At 39.0% G+C, this 20,625-nt stretch overlaps 1 protein-coding gene across 1 annotated transcript in view; it reads right to left on the bottom strand.

Moving 5' to 3' along the window:
- The window catches only part of ANKH (ANKH inorganic pyrophosphate transport regulator), a 105,487-nt gene that overhangs the window by 8,429 nt on the left and 76,433 nt on the right, over positions 1 to 20,625 (bottom strand). Inside the window, exons 9-11 of the mRNA XM_029965292.1 lie at positions 3,282 to 3,411; positions 2,120 to 2,243; positions 1,435 to 1,534 (exon numbers count right to left, since the gene is read on the bottom strand). Coding sequence (XP_029821152.1) covers positions 1,435 to 1,534; positions 2,120 to 2,243; positions 3,282 to 3,411 — 354 coding nt within the window. The remainder of the gene's footprint in view (positions 1 to 1,434; positions 1,535 to 2,119; positions 2,244 to 3,281; positions 3,412 to 20,625) is intronic.

The raw sequence follows: 20,625 nt of genomic DNA, 5'->3' as shown, positions 1-20,625 counted from the left end.
CACTGTCACACTGAATAAAGAATAAATTAGGTTGGCACAGTTATTACTACTACTACCTGCACTCACCACTGCAAAAAATGAAGTACCTGGCCAGAAACACTCTATGAGCTATGACTGCAACAAACAAGCAATGAGGACATTAGTCCAATTTTGTGAAACCACAGGCCAAGAACAGGCCATTTCAGAGTCTACAGGTTTTACTCTTTGGTTCTCAAGAAAAACATGACAGACTAATCATGACAGAGATCATGATTCTTCTACTGTCTTATGAACCTTGACATTTTGATCTGCTGCCATGGCCTGCACTGTTAATACATATCAAAACTGATTTTACGTTGTTCCAATATAAGGCTTTTAGATATTCCATCTTCTGTACTTTTTTCCAAAAACAGGAGTGGTGGATATCTCCATTTGGCACTTCATAAGATGTCTAATTAAAAAAGAAACATTCACTGCATAGATTACATTTTCTGCTTCCACCCACAGAGGTGTACTATGGAATGATGTACACAACCATGCTTTTTCTGCGCAGAGTCAGACCTGGTGCCCTACACAGTGCCTTGAATATGTAAGTGGAAGGACACAACATGCAGGCACTGTGATGTACCCAGTCACCCAGACAATATTTATCCTGCATTTGAACGTAATTTAGTGGAATATTCTTTGAAATCCATGTATCACTACTACTCTGTACATGCAGGGTTGTAATGTGTGAAAAATATAAAAATATGCCAGGGAGAAAACCTCCCCTGTTTAATTATTTGTAAGCTGTTATTATCAACTGCTGCAGTTGATAATAATATCTTGTTTTAAACCACTTCTCTAGATGGCAAAATTACATAAGCAACTGTACTTTTTGTCCATTTTCAGCAGAGCTGTTTTTATAATGAAATAGAAGTACACATAGAGATATATACAGCACGTAACACATCCCATGGCAGGGGAGTAAGAACTAGTTGGAACTTTAAGGTCCCTTCCAACCCAAAGCATTCTATCATTCTGTGATTCTGTGATTCTATGATTATATATATATATATATATATACACATATACAATAAGAAGCTTGGACGAGTAGTTTCCATGTCTACATAAAAATGCTATGTTGTACTGTAGTAGTAGATATACAGTGCAACACAGGTGGTGGTAAGGATATGCTACCCATGATACATGTGTTTTGAGGAACAAGAGGATCACATCAGACCAGCATGTCCCATGGCCTCAATGATCACTAGCAGCTGGAGGGCACCTTTTGGTTTTATTTCAACTCAAAGAATTTCCAAGTTGCACACTCCTGAGACCAAACAGGGAAGCAAACCAAGTTCAGTTAGTGGGGATGCCGGTGAGTTACATTTCAACAGTGTACTCCTAATCTAAACTAAAATCCACTATATTCATCAACTGCTTTCACCAGATCCTATAGAGCCAAATTCTTACCTGTTTCCGATAGACATAACAGGCTGCTATTGCAACCATGGTGGATTCTCCTACAAAACCAGCTAGAAGGGATCCTACTCCAAGAGTGGCTCCATGAACTCTGTAGGTGGCATAAAAAGAAAGCAGTCATGGTAGTGTTAGAATACATGATTTGTAATTATATTTTCACTGGCATATAGAACCAGTCTGTTGTTAGAAATTGTTTTCTTCAAAGATATAATACATTGGTAAAGAGAATAACCGGCATTTTAAAGGACTTGTTTGTTCCTTAATGGCTACACTGTTTAGTACTAGAAGCACGCTGAATCTAATTATGGACTAAGAATTTAAGTCTTGTACAGAGTGCTGTAGAATAGATTATTTAACTCATAAACAAGATATTCCTCCATTACTTTTCTTAACAATGCATTTAACAACATGGAAATAAATTCCCCTTAGGATACATTTTTGCCTCTGATATTTGCGTTTATTTTTCAAATGGGACATAAGTACTGCGCCTGCCCAGAGCAGTCACAATTGTAAATTTGTAAAGCTTCTTTTTTCAGAAATTGACACTTTAGCCTTTATATCATGGTTAGTACTTGGGGAAAAAAGTCTGAGCTATGCAAATTCAGCTATAAAGTGACAGGGAACAGGAATGAAGAGGAACACAAACCCATCAGTTTTGTGAAAAATAATGATTTACCCTAAGTAAGGCAGTACGATGAGACTAGTGATGAGGACGATAATCCGCAGCACTGAGCTGGGTGCCAACACAAATGTCTTCTTCAGAGTCATCAGCCAACCAGTCAAGTGTGCTCTGACAGTCACTGTTCAGAAACAGGGGAAGGGGAGGAGGTGAGGAGAAAAGGAGGCAAGAGTAGTAAAAAAAAAAAAAGTCAGTCATCTCATATGCACCTCTTTCATGCAGAGAGCATGAAAATTCAAATCAGAAATAATCACTGTGAAACTTGTTGTTGGTAACTTTGCATACTGGGAAACCCTATTAGAAAGGAAGTAGATCTTGTATCCAAATTGCTTTAATATACTGATTTGGGGAAAACAAAGAAACAAACAAAAAAGGCACTTATGGACAGCAATCCAAGAGCTGCTCTCTTATAATCCATTTAATAGATGGTCCATTCTTTTTCTTCATTTAAAAAAAACTATCCCCTTCCCTAAAGAGAAGTCACATCAAAGAAAATTTTCCATCTGTTGTGGTACATGGTGTAACAGTCAGGCACGAAAAAAGACATCTATATGTACCTATTCTTATATTTGTAGCTTACCTTTATTACAAAACGGTCTTGTCATATAAGCAGAAAACAACACATGATGTCGCATTTAATTAGCTAGAAATTTTTTGAGGAGAAACATTTCAATTATTGCTGTCAAGCTTCTTTTGCTCTTTGATAAGAGTATTAACTTTTACTATATATTGTTTATGCTCTGTATCTGAAAAAGCCACTGGGTCTGGCAGCAGAAGTGGAGACTAATGGAGATGATGTTAATGTGGAGGTGGTCCTAGATGCTATTCCAAACAGTTACTCTCAGTCTTGGCTCTCATGTATCACTACTGCCATTCACGTGTTTGTTCCTGGTCAACTACAATAAAAAGAATTCAAGCTTTACTTTTGACAGTCAGAAATCTGTCCAATAACTGATGCTCTTACTGCAAGATTTGTATCTTGACTACTAATGTAAATAGGCTAGGTCTCCACCACCTTCAATACAAACAGCTTTGATACTTATGCTAGGCATGCATTTAGCCACACTTGTATGTATAGCCATGCCAAATTCTATAACCATACCTCACTGTTGGTTTGGTTTCGAGGTTACAAAATTTATTTTTTTTTTTGTTTTTTTACCTGGAACTGGAAAGAAGGAGAAGATGCGCAAAGGAACGACACACAGCTCTGCAAAAGCGAAGTCTACTCCAATTATGTCAACTAAAATCTTCTCTGACACATTTGGCGTCCAAAACATCACAAAACAGAGCTAGGAAAAATTAAATTAAGAAATGTTTATGTTTCTGAAGGGAAGCACAGCAAAAGATAGTTCCTCCTGGACTAACTTACTGATGAGTAGATAACTCTACTAATGATAAATATACAAACTGTATATTTATATTTAGCTTGTATTCAAATACAGATATATGTAAGAGAGAGACATGTTAACTTCAGAAGCAATTCCTACCCTTCATGTTCCTCACATGAGACTGATGCATATAGAAAGAATTTTTATGATTCCTGCAAACAGTTGTACTTGAATGGTCTAATTGTTATAAAAACAGTAAGAAACTTGATTTTTACAGCATTTGCTCTGGTTAAGACATTCCTATTCCTAAACAGATTATCAAATGTTTTAGTAACTAAAGATTTGAAGTCCTGAAAGACCCAGAAATCTGATCTAAATCTAGGACTAGGGGTTTAAATGTGCTGCTGATGCCCGCACTCTCAATATGCAATATGCAAAAGTGTTAGCACAGTCCTGCAGACACAGTGCCCTCAGGCCACAAATCCATGAAGTCTTGTTATTTTCATTGAAGAGTGTGCTGTTTAGTCCACACATGAATGGAAAACTTCCATGAAAAACCCATTACAAATGGTACAGCAGTAGCACATGCTGTTTAATTTTTTTCGTCAATACTGAGGCAGGACTTCTGAGCTGAGGGGGCTGTTGGCGGCTGGCAGGTCTGGCTTCAGTTCACTCACTGAAGAACAGTGCTGACAGCCCTTACAGGACTTTCCCCATAAGAAGGGGTACCTGGCATCCCTTCAAGTATAACTACTTTGTTATTTAATTTGGTTTTCTGATTTTAAAATTATTTCTTCCTGTTATTCTTGTAGTAAAGTGGATGTTAAGGAAGCGAGCTGACTGAATGGTGTAAAACTTGGGACCTTAAATGCCCTGGTACTCTTCTTGTCAAGTTACAAACCAGTGTACCAGGAAAAATACACACATTGGCTGTACAACACAGTCTGTAAAACTCAGTAACCACTCTGTTATAATTCAGCCTACAACCTAGTATCCTAGTATCTAGCTCTTCTCTTTTTATCCAGTTGTCACACGCCTATGTGTTCAGATGGCTTTTAAACCTAGTCTTTGAAGTCCTACCACCTCCAAGACAGCTGGGATTTTACTCTCATTCTTTGGTTATGTGCCAGAAATTGTCCTTTCTGTTCAGCCTACAAGCACCCAGACCGCATTAGTTTCCCAAAGCCTGTCACCAAGTGGCCTGTGGGAGGTCTTGCATTCTGACCACTTGTGTGGTGAACAAAACATTTCACCTTCCCGCAAAAAGGCTCATCTTCAGTTTTTCCACTTCTTAGGGTATGAACCACTATTTATTTTCCAAAATTGAATGTTTTACTTGACTAAACTGATGCTGTCTTGCAGTCTATCTTCATTACCTATACAGAGAACAGTAAGTGGAGAAAGGTAAGAGCAGAAGACGAACTGAGCACTGCTCTCTCCCTACCAACCTACTTGTACAGGGTACAATTGAAGCAGAGGGGACAATGCAGAGCAGAGGAGGCTGTGTGCTTGAGAATTCGGTTATTAAAAAGTAACTGTACAACAACAGAGTGAATTCTTTCATTGTTTGAAGCACCATTAGGCAGACTGCAGATGACCTGTAAAGCAGTAGTACAGGGAATATTTCTTCAAAGTCCAATAAACAAAATAAGATACAAAGATGTCCACTCTTCAACTATAATTTGCTCTTTTCATGAAAGCAAAGACCCTTATACTGCTTAATCGTACTGCGTAATGCCATTAGTGTCCTACTGAATGATATAGTTACTGGTACTGGGAGATTCCATACGTGTATGCTACCAGCAGTCTGCCCACTGCTAGCAAAAGGCAAATAAAGCAGCCTTTCCTTCTTCAACAGCTGCTTGAAAGAGTATTGAACATGGTTAGACAGGCAAGCAAATAAGTGACCAAAGGAATTGTCCTTTATCCTGCTCTCTCTGAAGTTAAGGTTTGCTTCTGGCCTTAATAAGAACAGAGTTAATCTCCACCCAGCTCCCCTGGGAGGAAGGTCAGTTAGCCAGCGAGAGGTAATGACTTATACCTAGGTGGTATGTGGTCATTCCTCCTCAGCTGTTGCTGCAGTATTCCCCACCCACTCCCCCAGTCAGCACAGAGTTGGTGCTGATAAATGACTTCAAAGAGCACTTCTTAAATAGCAGCTGGTAGAAAAAGACAGCAGTGACTGCTAAGCTCAAGAATAAGCAGTTTGAGGAGGTGAGGCATAGCAGCATAAGGACCTTCTATTTCTGTCTCACCGTGCTCCCACCTTTTAGTTGCAAAAGTGATAACTGGTTTCATTTTGTTCAGAGATTCCTCCATGTCCTCTTATGAGCAGCTACTCACAGGAAGCCTCAGGAAAACAAATTAATGCTTTGCATCATACAAGCCCTCTGCAATTTAAATCCTAGATGCCTGCAACTTGGGAAGCTTCCATACTATTTCAAAGACAAATTTAAAATGTAGTGGAAAAAAACCAGGCTCTACTTCAGGAAAAGAGTAACACTAAACATGTAAAGGAGGGAAGGTATTTCAGCTGCTGATTTTATTACAGATGAGATTTATTGAAAGTAGGATGAAGTCAGCTTTTTTGTGATTCTGAGTGGTCTATATGATGTTTGGCATTACCTTGGTAAAAGGTGAAGCCTGATACGAGACCAGAGAAGATGGTAACAGATGAAATAATGCAAGCAGTCCAGGAAAACTGGGACTGTGGCACAGACAATTAGAGATACATTCTGCTAACTTCCTGCGACTCAGATCAGGAAAGATTTAAAGAAATAGATTTACCTATGGCACGCTTCCTATCTTTTAATTCAACACTGTTTTCTCCTCCCCCTTGTGTTTCTCTGCATGTCTGCAAGGTTAAAAATAGAATAAATGGCTTGGGTAGGGTTACAGCTGTACTTTCATTTAATATAATCAAGAGATGAAGCCTAAGCAGTGAAAGCTTCTGCAGAAGCCAGCAACGCGCATGCACAGTGGCACTGCAGCTCCAGGCTGCAACTGCAGTTAGCTGTTGAGTATTGTACCTGGTAATGCTGCTGAGGCTGAAGCATGTTGATGCTTTGGGAGTAAGAAATTATCTTGTGGAGTTCTAGCAACAGAGTTGATTGAATTCCTGTTTTATGGTATGAGTGCAGCATGATATTAAAGGATAGTTTTGTTAAAGCCTTTGATCATTTAACCAGAACTTCAACTGAACAGTGATGAGTACTTTAAAAATACAGGAAAAAATGAGGGTATAAACTGGAGAGTGGAATGCTACCGAGAATAAGCAGGCCTGTAAAAAGACAGTAGTATTTATTATAGTGATGTTATCTCTGTATCAACAACAAGCTAAGAATTTCTGAAGGTCTTTTAATAATTTGAACTGATCTTAAGTGTTATGATATTGGTAATTGTTCTACACTAGTAAAATTTGAAAAAATTTACTAAATATGTCAATAATTCACAGCACCGTAAGAAAACCAGTACAGCTGTACTAGAGCAGATCAAAGCTCCAGCTAGATTAGTACTGTCTCCCTGCTAAATGTCATTGGGAATTGCTGAAGGGAAGGGCACAAAAAGTGTAGCATGAGATGCCTTTTCTCTGTCTGCGTGGATTGAGCTCCTGGCAGTTATGCCTTCAGGATTTCAGTAATTGTGATGCACCTTCATCCCATGCAGCACTATGTTGTACATGCAACATATCTAATATTAGTGTTTTTTTCCATCCAGCTGTGCATTAAAGTAAGTAAAAAACCCTCTCACTTGTGCCTTAGATATTATCCTCAAGGAGCTGTGCTTACTTTTATGTGGAACCTGGCTATTCTCAGCTAACAAGTTCAGTATCTAAGCATATTAAAAAGCCAAAATTAAAAACTTCTGCTGGCGCCAAGCCTGAGAGAATGAACCAAACCTTTGTTTCAGTATGGAAAGTATGGAACTGCTAGTGCTCAGTTTAACTTCTCTTTAATCTCTTAAGTACACTTGAGGCATTTGATTTCCACAAATGATTGTGATGAAAGATTGTTCATGAGATTTTTGTTTCAGAGGCTGCATGTATGAGTTTGAATGCTTCTAGTTTTTGAAAACTAAGTCTTTTCATAGGCCTTGCATCTCCTGGAAGCTATTTCCATTTATTCTGGTTGCTGACAGGGATTACTAAACCTCAGAGACTCACTATATAATGTATTATAGCACATTATGCTAATAAAGGCTATTGTCATGTGTATAGTAACCTGCAGTGTGCTAGACTGATTTGCTTTTTGGCACTTTTGGAAAGTTGCTTGTCTTTTGGGACATTCATTGATAAATATAAGGCACAAAAGAGTATTCCAGTGAGCTATGAACAACAGTACAGATTTTCTAGACTTCAGTGCAGTCTTCAGTTAGAAGAAAAATTGTCAGAGATACGGTGTGGCTCTATGTTCCTCAGAAAGAAGCTATGAAATCCAAAATGGATGTTTTTAAAAACAGGTTAGACATGGACTCATGGAATGAGTCTCAAATAATAGATTTTACCATGGAAAATGGTTAACCTGTTTAAAGTTATTCTGTGATGAAATGCAGTTCATATTTTGCTCCTGCAAAAAAAATTCTCAGCAGATATTTCATATAATTTGTAGAATTTATTATATTTGCAGAAGTAGGGCTGTACAAGAGAGGTGTTTTACCTTCAAAACATTGTTCTATGTATGTACTGAGGATTATATTTTAACTAACTTAATGTACACCTTGTTCATGACCTCTCTATTCTCATTTATGCTACATTGTGCCCATGAGGCCAGAGGAAATCTATTTTACATCTTATTACACATCTCAGGTTTGAATTGCACCTCATATCTTTGAGATAGTATCAGTTAAGTTTATCACTCCTATTAATATGATTTTGCCTTTTGAACTGTGCAATAAACAAATCAAAAAGTAGCCTGAGTCTCATACAGTCAGATCTCCCGATTTGCCAAATATCTCCCTTCTTTCTCACACAGACAGAACTTCCATAATTCTGTCTCCTTTCAGAGCTTGTATCACACAATATAAACTGATCTCAAAGATACATTTCTGAAGTCAAGAGAACAGCTTGTTCTAACTTGCATCAGTGTAAAATGATGAATTTGCCTCCTCGGTACAAAACACCTTGTTTTGCAAGATGCTAGAAAAAATTGTTTAATAGTTAGTGCTGTTTTATGGCTATTTCAAATCCATACCTTCATAGACCTTGAAAATTTAGTTCTTTAAATGACTATGTAGTACTGGGGCTTGTCACTCCAAAACTTTCTCCAGCAACTTACTGTTGGAGGAAACTGCACTTTGCATGTTTATGAAGAATAGAAGTAACAATGATTTTTACCTGTTAACTACTTACTAGTACTGAAACAACAGAAATAGTTAATAGTTAAGCCCCTTTTCAGACTACGGTTGAGATGTGTTTCTGTGTTGAATTTAGGTGTGCAACAGAACACAAAGTCCTAATACCTCCTGAAGCAAGCGTGCCACTATGGAGTCTCTTAGGTAGTTGAACAATACGTAAAGTGTTCAGCAGGGTTCTTATGAAGGAAGGCAATGCAGCTACTCATCAATTTACACAAATAAAGGATTGGTGTGTTATTGCGGACCAAGAAATCAAAAAGTCTAGGTTTTATCATAAAGGCATTATTCCCTGTTGACAGGAAATCAGTTTACCACGAAAATAACCAATTAAAAAACTTTTTGCCTTTAAAGACTCAAGGAAGACTCATGTAGAATCATATGATATCTTTACTGTAAATCATGTCAGAGAGCAGTCTTTGCAAAGCAATCTTAGTTTTGGCACTTTTGAGGAATTTTTGATGCACAGCAAAAAACCTAAATTCATCATCCCAAATTGTTTGAGGCTTTGAGGTTAAAGGTTGCTGCAGTGTGATGCTCTGTTGAGATACATTATGAGGTGTGCTCATGTTCCCTGTAACTCAGAAGAAGGTCCTTTTCTTGTATTGGAAATGTAAGGTTTTCAGGAACAGACTGTCCAAAGCCCCAGGGAACATGTCCTGACCTCACAATGAACAGTGCTTTGAGCCAAAGGCTGGACCTGATAAACTCCTGAGGCCTTTCCAACCTGAACAATTCTGTGATCCCATGACGCAAAAAGCCTCGGATCTGAGAGCAGTAAAAATGTCAGACCACAGACGTATTTGAAAGTGATTTAGCATAATACTGATGACTTGAATCACAAGGACATTCTCTTATAATGATTATCCCTCAGGCACATGCAAGTCAGCATAGATTTCTGTGAACTTTGTGTTCTGTGAAAGGGGTGTAAAGCTGAAATAAGCCATCATAAAATTTATCAAGCAGAGGTGGAACAAAAGAACCAGAACCTGCCTGTGGAAACACTCCCTAACTTCTTGTCTCCTCTGGAAACAACTGGTTTACACATATCTAAGTCTCTCCCTGCCTTCCCTAACTTTCCTTATAGTTTGGAATGAATGGAGCACTATGTTTTCAGAAATAAAGCTACAGCAAGTAGCTACACAAATCACTGACACTCTAACGGTATTAACACAATGCCACATCTGCTTTCCCCCCAGCTGCTGCTGAAAGTAATTAGGTGGTATTTTTCAGGCTGGGTTGGGTCACTAAATTGTTTAAGGTAGTCATTATATCTCCCCACTGAATTTTGCTGCTTAAGTGTTTTACAGAAAGCAGGATATTTTACTGGGGACAGCTTCACTTCTAAAAAGCTTGAATAAATCAAAGCTGGCAGATTCCTGAGCCCTCTCTGAAAATTGTTGATGTAACAACTTAGTAATTTTCTTCTGTCCTGAGTTTTCTGCAGCCCTTGCTGCTTCTTATTGCGATTATGGAGTATGAGCAGAAACGTGCTGCAGTGACAATTTTTGACGCTTCCTATCCTGCTTGCTCTAGCCACTCACACAGAATAGACCCTTTGTGTGAAACCTGAACAATCAAGAAGGAGACATCAGTCTCCACCTCACTGGAGCAAACAGGAAGCCCTTGTTCCAGGGACAAAGGCTCAGTGCAGTACCATGGATGGGACAAGGTCCTGATGAGGATTTCATAAAGTTTGCCTCTGGTGGTCCAGCGTCTTCCTGAGCAGGCAGGAATGGTTCCACTCATGTCTGAAATAATTTTTACTGAAGTGGGAACTAAACCTGACCTTAAAAAGGTAAAGAGCTGCTTGAGCTAATGTCTACCAACATGCTGTTTTTGAATTTTTATTTCTGTGTCAGCAGCCTGAAGATAAAAAAAAAAACAATCTAGGAGTTCAGAGATGGGCAAAATCAAAGCAGTGAACACAAATTCATCTGTCGGATGAATAGTATTATTCTAAAAGCTGTCCTTGGCATCCGTATAGTGTATGACAGTAAAATCAAAATAAAGTGGATTTAGTCTTAAAAGTTAACATTGCTTTTTTAAAATACAAATATCCAAGATAGGACTTGTGAAATCTCTTTAATACGAGGCTGTAATGAAACCATTGGTGAAATAAGATTTGAGAGTGTGGGGAAAATCTGCACCTCTTTTTTATGTTCTCTCTTTGTATACTCATAAGAGATAAGGACACTGAACTCTGTCACACAGGGAATTTCAGGTCACACAGGGAATGCATGGTCGGCAGCTGAGGTTGTGTCCTCTGAGAGGGACTAGTTTCCTGTTGTGGCATTTATTGCTGTGGATTTTACTGTCTTTAGTCAAGCCCAGTTGTAACCTTTGATAATAAAACAATGCAGAGATGCATAATAAAAACAGCCAATAAAAGACTGGAAAAAAATTAATTAACCTTGTAGACAAATCTAGCAACCTCTTCAAGGGTTTGAGCATTCAGTGACTTCTGACACTGAATGTCACAGGTATATACGGTGGCAGCAAAACATAGTTCCTGTACACATTTCCTTTCATTTATCTTTAAACTTGGGTGTAAAAACTACACAGAAGGCTAAATAATGCTATACGGTACTTCAGTTCTTAAAAAAATGCAGTTTGTACTGTTTCTTAAAGCCAATTGCTAGCCATGACTAAGCTCTTCTTTGTTATAAAAAGGTATTCCTGAAAGCAAGCAACAAATATCAGGAATGAAGATACACTGCAGTAGCTACTCTCAGCCGGAAGATCTTCGGAGGGAATTAATTATTCTCACAAGCAGAAAAGGAGACATTCAGGAAAACTTCCTGTTGAGGAGAGCCGTAAGCACGAACTTGGACAGGGGAGGATCTACTACTGCTTTAACTTGGAGGAACTGGACAATATACTATATGATGTATGATTGCTTTAAATTATGTGGAAGGGAATGAGGATAGGCAGTATTAATCTGCAATTTGATATTGTGTGATGCTTTGAAAAAATTCAATTATTATTCAAACTCTAAAGTTCCACGGTCAGACTAACTTCCTTAAAAAGCTAACAACTTCCTCCCCCCCAAAAAAAATCATATAACCTTGGTCAACTTTAGAAAACAGCAAAGGCTCAACATAGTTAATGCAGTAACACAACCCACTTTAAGAAAGTTGGCTCTTGAGTAGTCTTCCATTTATAAATTCTAGTGCAGAGGCTGGTAACTGATCTACTGGATCTACAATGCTGTGAAACTCTAGCTCATGTCCCAGACCATGTTTGTTAAAACACAAGTGTGTCAAAAACTGAAAAGCCTTATTACCATCAGAAGTCATGTTACCTTTCTGATCCAGAATTCAAATTTGTGATTTCTGCAGAGTAACTTAGTCTGCTCAGTGTTACAGTTTGAACACTGATAAACTCACAGATTTCCTCATTTACATGAAAGAAATCATCATGATGAATCCTGTTTTCCATAGTATGGCACAGCTGTTTCTTCTAGTAAGGCAGAAATGCTACAGTATACAAATCCTCACGACAGAACAGATTAATGAGGTTTATAACTGGATGTCATATTGCATTCCCCTTTTGCAGGAAAGATGTTGAGTACCTGAAATGCCAAGGAAGTTAAAGTATGGCTTGTCCTTTTCAGACCCTGATGCTATTCCCTCGACCATGAGTCAAAAATTTGTGAAAAAATGAGGCTTTGTTAACTTCAGTCCATTTGTACCTACTTGTTCAGCTACTGTGCTCTTCTGCACCATCACTGCACAAAGACTACATCTTTGGCTCTCTCTTTAGCATTAAATACTCTCATATTTCACCACAATTCCCTCCAATACCGTTCCTTTTTCTAATTCACAATTTGGCCCTAATGGGCCATCTTCAGAATGTCTGCTATCTGTCTTCTGTGTAAGAGTTGAGATAGGCAAGTGGGAAGGTTTCAGCATTGCATGCAGGTTAGACGTAAAGCACAGAGAAGAATGCCTAAAAGGATCTCAGAAATCGCCACTTTGTTCTGATTTCAGCTTGTGAACTAAGAACCAGCTTTAGCAGCCCAGAATGCATACAGCTATCAAAGCTATACAATTTGCAATAACTGGGTGATTTTCTTTGGTAGCAACCCTCTCAATACACTGAGGAAGACTGTGGCATTAGTCACAAAGAAACAGAAACAGTTATTTTTTCATTTTTAATTGTTCACCTTTCCAGCATCTGAATCACTTGAAAACGTGGAGATAAGGGAGCAGGTTTTTGGCTAAAAGCCTTGTAAGTGAGAATGGAAAAGAAATTATGAAATAAAAGCCTCGACAGTTTCTTGTAGTGATCAGAATTGCAAACTGCTTTGCTCCACTCTGATGATCTTTACCAAACTTAATCAAATGAACACACAGAACTCTTCTCTTCTGTTTGCTCAAATGTGTGAAGGTGAAGGGATAAATTCTAGTATTTCTATGTTTTCTTGCTATCTGACGGTCTAATACTGATTTCACAGTAGTAGTGGTAACTGACCTTATTTTCTTTAGGAAACAAGAAAAACACTAACCATGTTTTTGTGAAACTATGTTCGTACTACTTGCGGCAAACCCTGTTTTAGAATATCCCTTTGTACATCCTCTGGCTACAGCAAAGCTACCTAAGACATCTTAAAATTAATCTCAGGCCCTGAATGCAATTTACTGTCTCTTGGCCTTGAAATAAGACCCTTCAGGTGTTTCATCTCCAAAGTTGGAAACAAACTGAAGTGTATGATACTTCTGTAGCTATTGCAACTCAGTAAGTGCATTCATGGTGACTAAATGGCAGTCTGCATGGGACTCCTGACACCAATCAACTGACACCCAGGGATCTGCCATGCAGTTACTTCATGCTATGGACACCCCTTTTCTGCCTTCCAGAGGTTTCAGTGAAACCAGAACATGTTCCTTGGCATTTTTCAAGCCTAATTCAATATTAGCCTGAATACAAGCTAAGGATACCTACTAAGCCAGCAGTCAGTCTTGCTGAAGAGATGCAAAGAATTCTTTAACTTCTCTCCTTTAACTTCTCTCAAAAGTTGCTTTTTGTCTCGTTGTTTAGCAGACGGCGTAGTTGAAAACATCAAATACATCAGTGTCTTCTGTACGTAAGAGCTTTACACTGGATAGTTTATCATGTGGAAAATGAACTTATTTGTGAGTGCAGAGAGGAATATGAAATGGTATATTTATTAGACTAGGGACTGAATATTTGAGAGGAAATGGGCCTGTGAAAACTGTACAGTCTTTGGTGTCCCTCATGGGAAAAATCAGCTGCCAGACTGAAGGCTGGGAATGTGATTTGCTGAGTTCAACTGGAAATTAAACAACTATTGAGTATAAAATGTTTGCACAGCATGAGGAAGTAAGTCAATAAGGCAATGCTATTGCAATAATACACTGAGTTGATATGAATATTCTGTCTTCACTCATGCAAGCTCCACTTTGATCTGCCAGTGCTACATCCATTTTACTGGCTGGTGGAGCCTTGCTGATCACCTGGATAGGAGGGTCAGCAGCTGGTATACGCTTGGCAGTTCCTACTTTGGCATAACCAAATCCAAAACACAGAGCAAAAGCTTGGGCATCTGGAGCTGCCTTTTAAACAGACAGGGCTTCTCAGCCTGAATGAAACACAGCTGCTTCTCCTAGGTGCTTGATGATTAATTATAGAACATAACCATGCAGTTGATGACTGAGAATTAGAAAAATGATGGGATGGCTTGCAGTAAACTGTGAAGAAATGGAACAAAGACTTTCCTCCTCCTCTCTTCATACTGAAACTGATCCCATCACAAAGACCTAGCAAGAGAAACCCTGTGACTCTGGAGCTCTCCCTGCTGTTTTCACACTAAGATGGGGTCCATCTGTTGAATCTTGCAAGTCTATGGTTCCCAGCATCTGTCCCTTTTTTGCCCATGGGTGGGGGGAAATAAAAGATGCAGAAATGAACATGATAAATGCTGCATCTTAATACTTCTGATTTTTATAATACAGTATAAAACCCCTCATTTGGAACGGCACTCTGAATATGATTATATGCTTATCAGAAACATATATTATACATTAATATATGAGATGAATATAACTGCCAAGTGATGGTAGTTTATGCTGCTGTGCTACAAGGTAAAATCACTGGAGAGCTGACAAAATGTCAGCTGACAAAATGTTCCAGCTGCTCCTCCTAAAGGACTGATAACTTACAGCAAATGAAAGAAACAACACTTGCCAATAGTAATTCCTTTAACTGCAGATGCTCATCAGCAGGAGCCCTTAGAAATCAGCACTTTTTTTCCTCCATCAAAAGAGTAAGTTATGAATCTAAATATTACATTCTATTGACAAAAATATGTAGTGTTTTATTTATAGCATGAGAGATTACCTAACAAATAATATAGAAAATAATACTGCAAGTATTAAAAAAATTTTACAGTTATAATTAGACTCCTCAATTATAAGCAATATAATTGAGGAGTCAATAAACAAAACCTGACTGTAAGTAGGTGACATTTTGACATGTATGGACATACATAAATTCAGCTCTCAGGGTTAAGCGCATAAGCCAGTAAACTGACCAGCTGTCTGCTCCTAAGTAAACTAAATTTAAACTTAGTCACTAAGATTTAAATCTAATGCAGGTGACCTGCATTTGAATTTGTTTACCACAACACAGTGCATATCAATCTGTTTACTTCTGAACCTTCACTTTAGTTGAAACTTCATGGCAATGTTGGGGTTTTTTAGAGGGATTTAAAGCTTTTACTAGTTTGTTTGTAACAAGTAAATCTGGATTTAGTTTCTTAAATGGTGTCCACTAATTAAATAAAAGACTGCATTCTACACATTGGCTTCTCCCCTTAATCGGTCTGTTTATTAGTGAAAACTACTACCTTCCCCATTTGTCCCTAACCATGTATTCATTTAAAAAAAACCCAAAGCAGCATTGAAATTCCTTTTAAATAGCACTTGTGCTGTTGTACTTAAACCTGGAAAGAGCTTTGAGCTGTTTCTAATAGAACACATGTTAAAAGAGAGAAGTACTGTGGAGATCTCCTGCTGTACACTAACTTGGTGACAGACAGATGAACATGGTGTGGTGTGCTCAGCATGTCACCCTGGCACCTTGAGCCTGTCTTATTGGTAAGGGAAAACCTGTTGTAATACACAGAACACTTAAGAATATGAAGATATAACTGGCCATGTGTCTTGATGACATTTTAGCTAAGAGGAAAAATGCAGCTAACAGGACCTGGTGTTTGGAAACGCATTCCAAAACCATTGTGGTCTGTCCCAGCTGAGGCTGCTTGAAGAGAAAGCTGAACCAATTTGCATAGCTCTCTAACTACTGCTGTAAGAACTGATTGCTCCTTTCCTGGTATAAACAAACAAGCAAGTACAGATTAATCTGGTTCATTTTTAGCGAAGGTCAACTAGGGAGCTTTCACAGTGGTTTCTCAGAAATTTGTGTTCTCTGATCAGCATCCTGTATGTTCCTCATGCAGTGATCTCGTGTCAGCCGCACTGAGCCAGCCATGTGTTTACCCCAGTGTTTGCACCTCATGTTAAGGAAGACATGTCTTGCCTTCTAACATGACTCTGAGACATAAAGAGATGTATATACTGCCAGTCCCCTCAGAGAGTTAAATGTCCCACTTTCCCCACTTCCCCTAGTGCTGCCTGCACAATTGATGGCTGGCTTTCAACTCAGGGCACACAACTTCATCAACCTGCACAGGGTTTGCACACAGACGTGTGCATGACATCTCATGGCTGTGACCACAGAGAGTAGGCTGCAGTGGGTGCAGAGAAGAAGCTTGAGCCTTCAAAAAGGAGACCTCTATTACTTTCATATAGCAGGCACTAACAAGTGACATGAAATCAGCCTGAAAAGCATTGCAGTTTAGAGGCAGGTGACCAAATGCTAATCCTGTGGCTGCCAGCAGCTAACATTAGCGGAGGAAGAGGATCTGAACTGACTGCAACTTCCATGTCATCACATAAGACTTAAATAAGAGCTCAGTTGGAAAATGGAGAGAGAAAGGTAATTTTGCAGTACCTGTGCTGCACCACAGGCTGCCTTGGAAAACCCCTGAATTCTGCACCATGGTGTCCGAGCTCAGAGACACTACCACTATTCTAAGAAAAACCCTTGCTAAGGCACAGCCTATTTGCTATTACTCCTGCTGAGTATGGCAGGGTTCCTTTAAGTAGCTTGCTCCTAGCACAGCCTGACCCTCTACACACAGTTCATGAGTAAGGGAGTGCTCCCCCTGACAGAGCAAACCTTTGCTGCAATGGAGAAATGCAGTAGTTTAGCACCCAGACAAATTATTTTGGGATTTCTGCACTGGACTGAGGCTGACACATCCCACAACCAAAGGGATGTGTTTTATAAATGCACCACTTTTCTCTCATGAGTCTGTGTCTTCACATAGTTTACAACTGTGCAACATTATCAGGGCTGATCTGTAGGGTCATCTAAACAGGTCTAGCATTGAACCAAAATCTTTAGTTCTTCAACTAAACATTCTTCAACAAGCCTGATCCACAATGGCAGCAACACTGGTATTTGGAGCAGTATCTCTACTTACACATGGAAAGAAGCATTTTTCCCATAATGCCAATATCAGTGAAGTAACAAATAACGGCAAACAGCGCTATGCACACTCTTTAAGCTGCAAGTAAATTACCAAGCATGCTTTATTTTCTAAAATCAGAACAGTCCATTAACTATATAGGGCAAAATTCTACAGCTGACTCCCTTCCCTCTGCTACACAAATTTTACATTCAGTTACACAGTCACAAAACAGGGCTGTTGGAAGGAATCACTGCTTACCTACAACCAAAACCACATCAATATGACTAATCAGATCAGCTCTCTTACATGTCGGGGATCTAATGGCTTCTACTTATAGCCTTTAAATACAACAGCTTGTCTACATAATTTTCACTCAGCAATACAACTAATTCCCATTTTTTGAAGAAGCAGCTTTAATACCCCCCTGATGCTTAAAATCCATGAGACAATACTTATGATCATACTTCACAGAACACATGTGCATGCTGCCCAGTTACTGTGGGAAGGCACAAGTGTAGCCTTTCAGATCCCATGGAGATTGAAACAAACCACAAAGTTATGTTTCTTAACAAAAATATGGGGTTTTTTCCTACTCTGACCCAACAGTGTCACCATCAGCAATGGTGAAAAAGTGCTTTCTGTTGCAGCAGTAGGTTTGCCGGCGTGACTGGTCTGTGGAAGGAGGTAGAACATTTTTCTGCCAATTCTATGAAAAAAGTATGTCTTTCATGATCAGAAGGTTTCTGAGGGTTTTACATTGGGAAGACACTTCCCTGCATGTTTGCTGCTTGTACATAAAGCTTCACTGTCATTTTTTTCTAATTGTTAATGGACTTCCTTTACATGTTCTGGAATCCTTCTATAGATCATCCACTGGAAAATGCATTCACGTGACATGTCTAAGTACTTGATTTGGTTTGTCTTATCAGTCTGGGAGCTTGTTCCCCACTTTCTCTCTGATCTGAAAGAACAAGATGTCAAGCCACTAGTCTGACTGCCATTGGTTGAAGTAGAGCCCCTGAATAAAAACACAGCTAGCACTGATGGCCATGGGAGCTCACCTGGAAGCAACAGAGGCAAATCTGAAGTTTAGTTCCTTAGAACCTGTGGCATATACTAACTTCAGTCATACCAACACCTACTAAGTTTGTGTGCTTAAGCATTTGCAGGCTCAGGCCTTCGAATCAAACTGAATCTTTAGAGATCATGTGTCTATTTTTCCCTTCTGTCTGTTGACAAGCAATCCTAAGAATCTGTCACTAGCAGGCAAAAATAGAAACAGGACAGGAAAAGCTATGGACCTCAAAAGTGTTTCTGGAATTTCAGTGTGAATAAATCTCTCATGATGAGCTTATGAAAGAACTGCCCTTGAAAGTATTGTGGAGAACTTTTGGGAAAAAAAATCCCATAAAGACACAAACCAAAAGCTTACTGCAGTAATTAAAAATTACTCTGCAGAGGATGGTGATGGTAATGTGAAAAGCTCAGGATCTATCAGAACTCAAGCAAACTGATAAAGACCATGAGGGATTAAGAATATTGTCAGTTCAGAGAAATCTCAGAGATTTAAACAGTATTCTCAGAACAATTTATAACAAGGAAAGCTCTGCCCTTTGTGGGTCTGTAACAGCACTGACAGACTTCAAGGGAGGCTCCAACTGTAGAGAACATAAACTTGGCCTGGCACAGGACACAAGAGAAAAACTTGTCTTCAGAGAATGGCCAATTCAGTGGCAACAAACATCTGTCTTTGTTTCATGGCATAGGAAATACAAGTTAGAGCAAGAGCTGTTGGTCTCTAAGCCACATGACAGAGTTCAAGCTTAAGGAAATTAAAAGACAGAAGAGATGTCACATTGGCTCATGCAGTTCTGTCTTTGATGGTGGCCAGTTGTAGTTGTTTAGGGAAAAAGTACAAGATACAAAGAGCAGAAGAAATATAATTCAGCTACGGATGAATTGAGTCACTTCATTTTCAACTGTGAAATAAGACACAGAGTACTATATTTCACATTCCCAGGTTGTGGCAAGGGAGTGGGTTGCCACAACTTCAGGCTTGTGTACTGTAATGTTGCCTTTGACATAAATTAGTTTCTCTTCACACATAAGCTGCGTGCAACTCAGTCAAAAAGGTTCTACGCTAAAATGAAAAGGAGAGAGAAATTCTGTCACCACTCCGTTACTCAACAGTAAATATATGAATGTAGGGAGAAGGGAGTTACAAAGCAGCCAGCTACCCCATGGGAAGTATGGAACTCTGAGGATAAAGAGAAAACCTGTTTGGGATATGAACAAATTCAATTGTAAGACTCTGAGCATTGGATTCTAAAACAATTGCTGCATTTCCCAATTACTTTTCTAGTGTTACAAAGTACTTTTTCTGTGAAAAATCTGTTTTCTAGGTTCTCCTTTGTTTTTGTTCTGCTACTGCAGGTACTGAGGAGAGACGATGTCATGGCCCCAAGCGCTAATATGAATCCATCCTATCTAGAGAAACAGACATTGGATTTATCCCGGTCATCTGCTCCATTATTTGCTGTGATCCCCACCAGTTCTAACAGTTTTCTTCTAAAACTGCCTGTTTGTTGCTAAGAAGACTTGTCCAGAAACAATGTTCTTGGAGAAGATGCACTATATGTATGTGTGCAAGCTGGTAGTTTTGAAACACTGTAGGTTCAGCAAAATTTCTCCCTGAATGTCATCCCCATGCACTGCTTCCCAGTGTGGACAAGGCTTTAGATCCTTCCATCAGTGTCAGCACCATCTCTGAGACTCTCCTTTTTACTTAATTTTGAGAGCATACAGAATCAACACACATGGAAGTACCCTCACATGAAAAAACAGTGCCATGAGAGGCAGCACGGAAAAGCTTCTGCAGGTTCAACCTGTGCTGCCCTTCCTACCATTCACAGTAAATGAAGGACACTCAGGGATAGGCTGCCATCCCACTGCATGTGACACAAATGCATTCTTTTGTTTTCCTGACATGCTAGTTACCAGAACTTTTGTTCATTTAAAGAAATAAAACCAAAAGAGATGACAAGAAAAGCAGATCTCTGATATCTTCTTGCATGTGGAGGTTGATTTGAAATGAAAAGTAATGAAAATAAAGTAAGTTCAGCCTTTTAGATATCTGGCGTGAATTAATGACAGCTGATTTTCTCAGTGCTGCAGTACTATGACCACACTCACTTCTTCAGATAAAAGCAACAGATCCTCACAAGAAAAGATAACTCACCTTTCTTGAACTGCTACTGCTTTTAGCA

The sequence above is a fragment of the Manacus vitellinus genome, unplaced genomic scaffold (genome assembly GCF_001715985.3).
Source record: "Manacus vitellinus isolate BGI_N305 unplaced genomic scaffold, ASM171598v3 scaffold_96_pilon, whole genome shotgun sequence".
NCBI classification, from domain to species: Eukaryota; Metazoa; Chordata; class Aves; order Passeriformes; family Pipridae; genus Manacus; species Manacus vitellinus.
The sequence above is the reverse complement of the archived record's forward strand: the minus strand, read 5'-3'. Positions and strand labels throughout refer to the sequence as shown.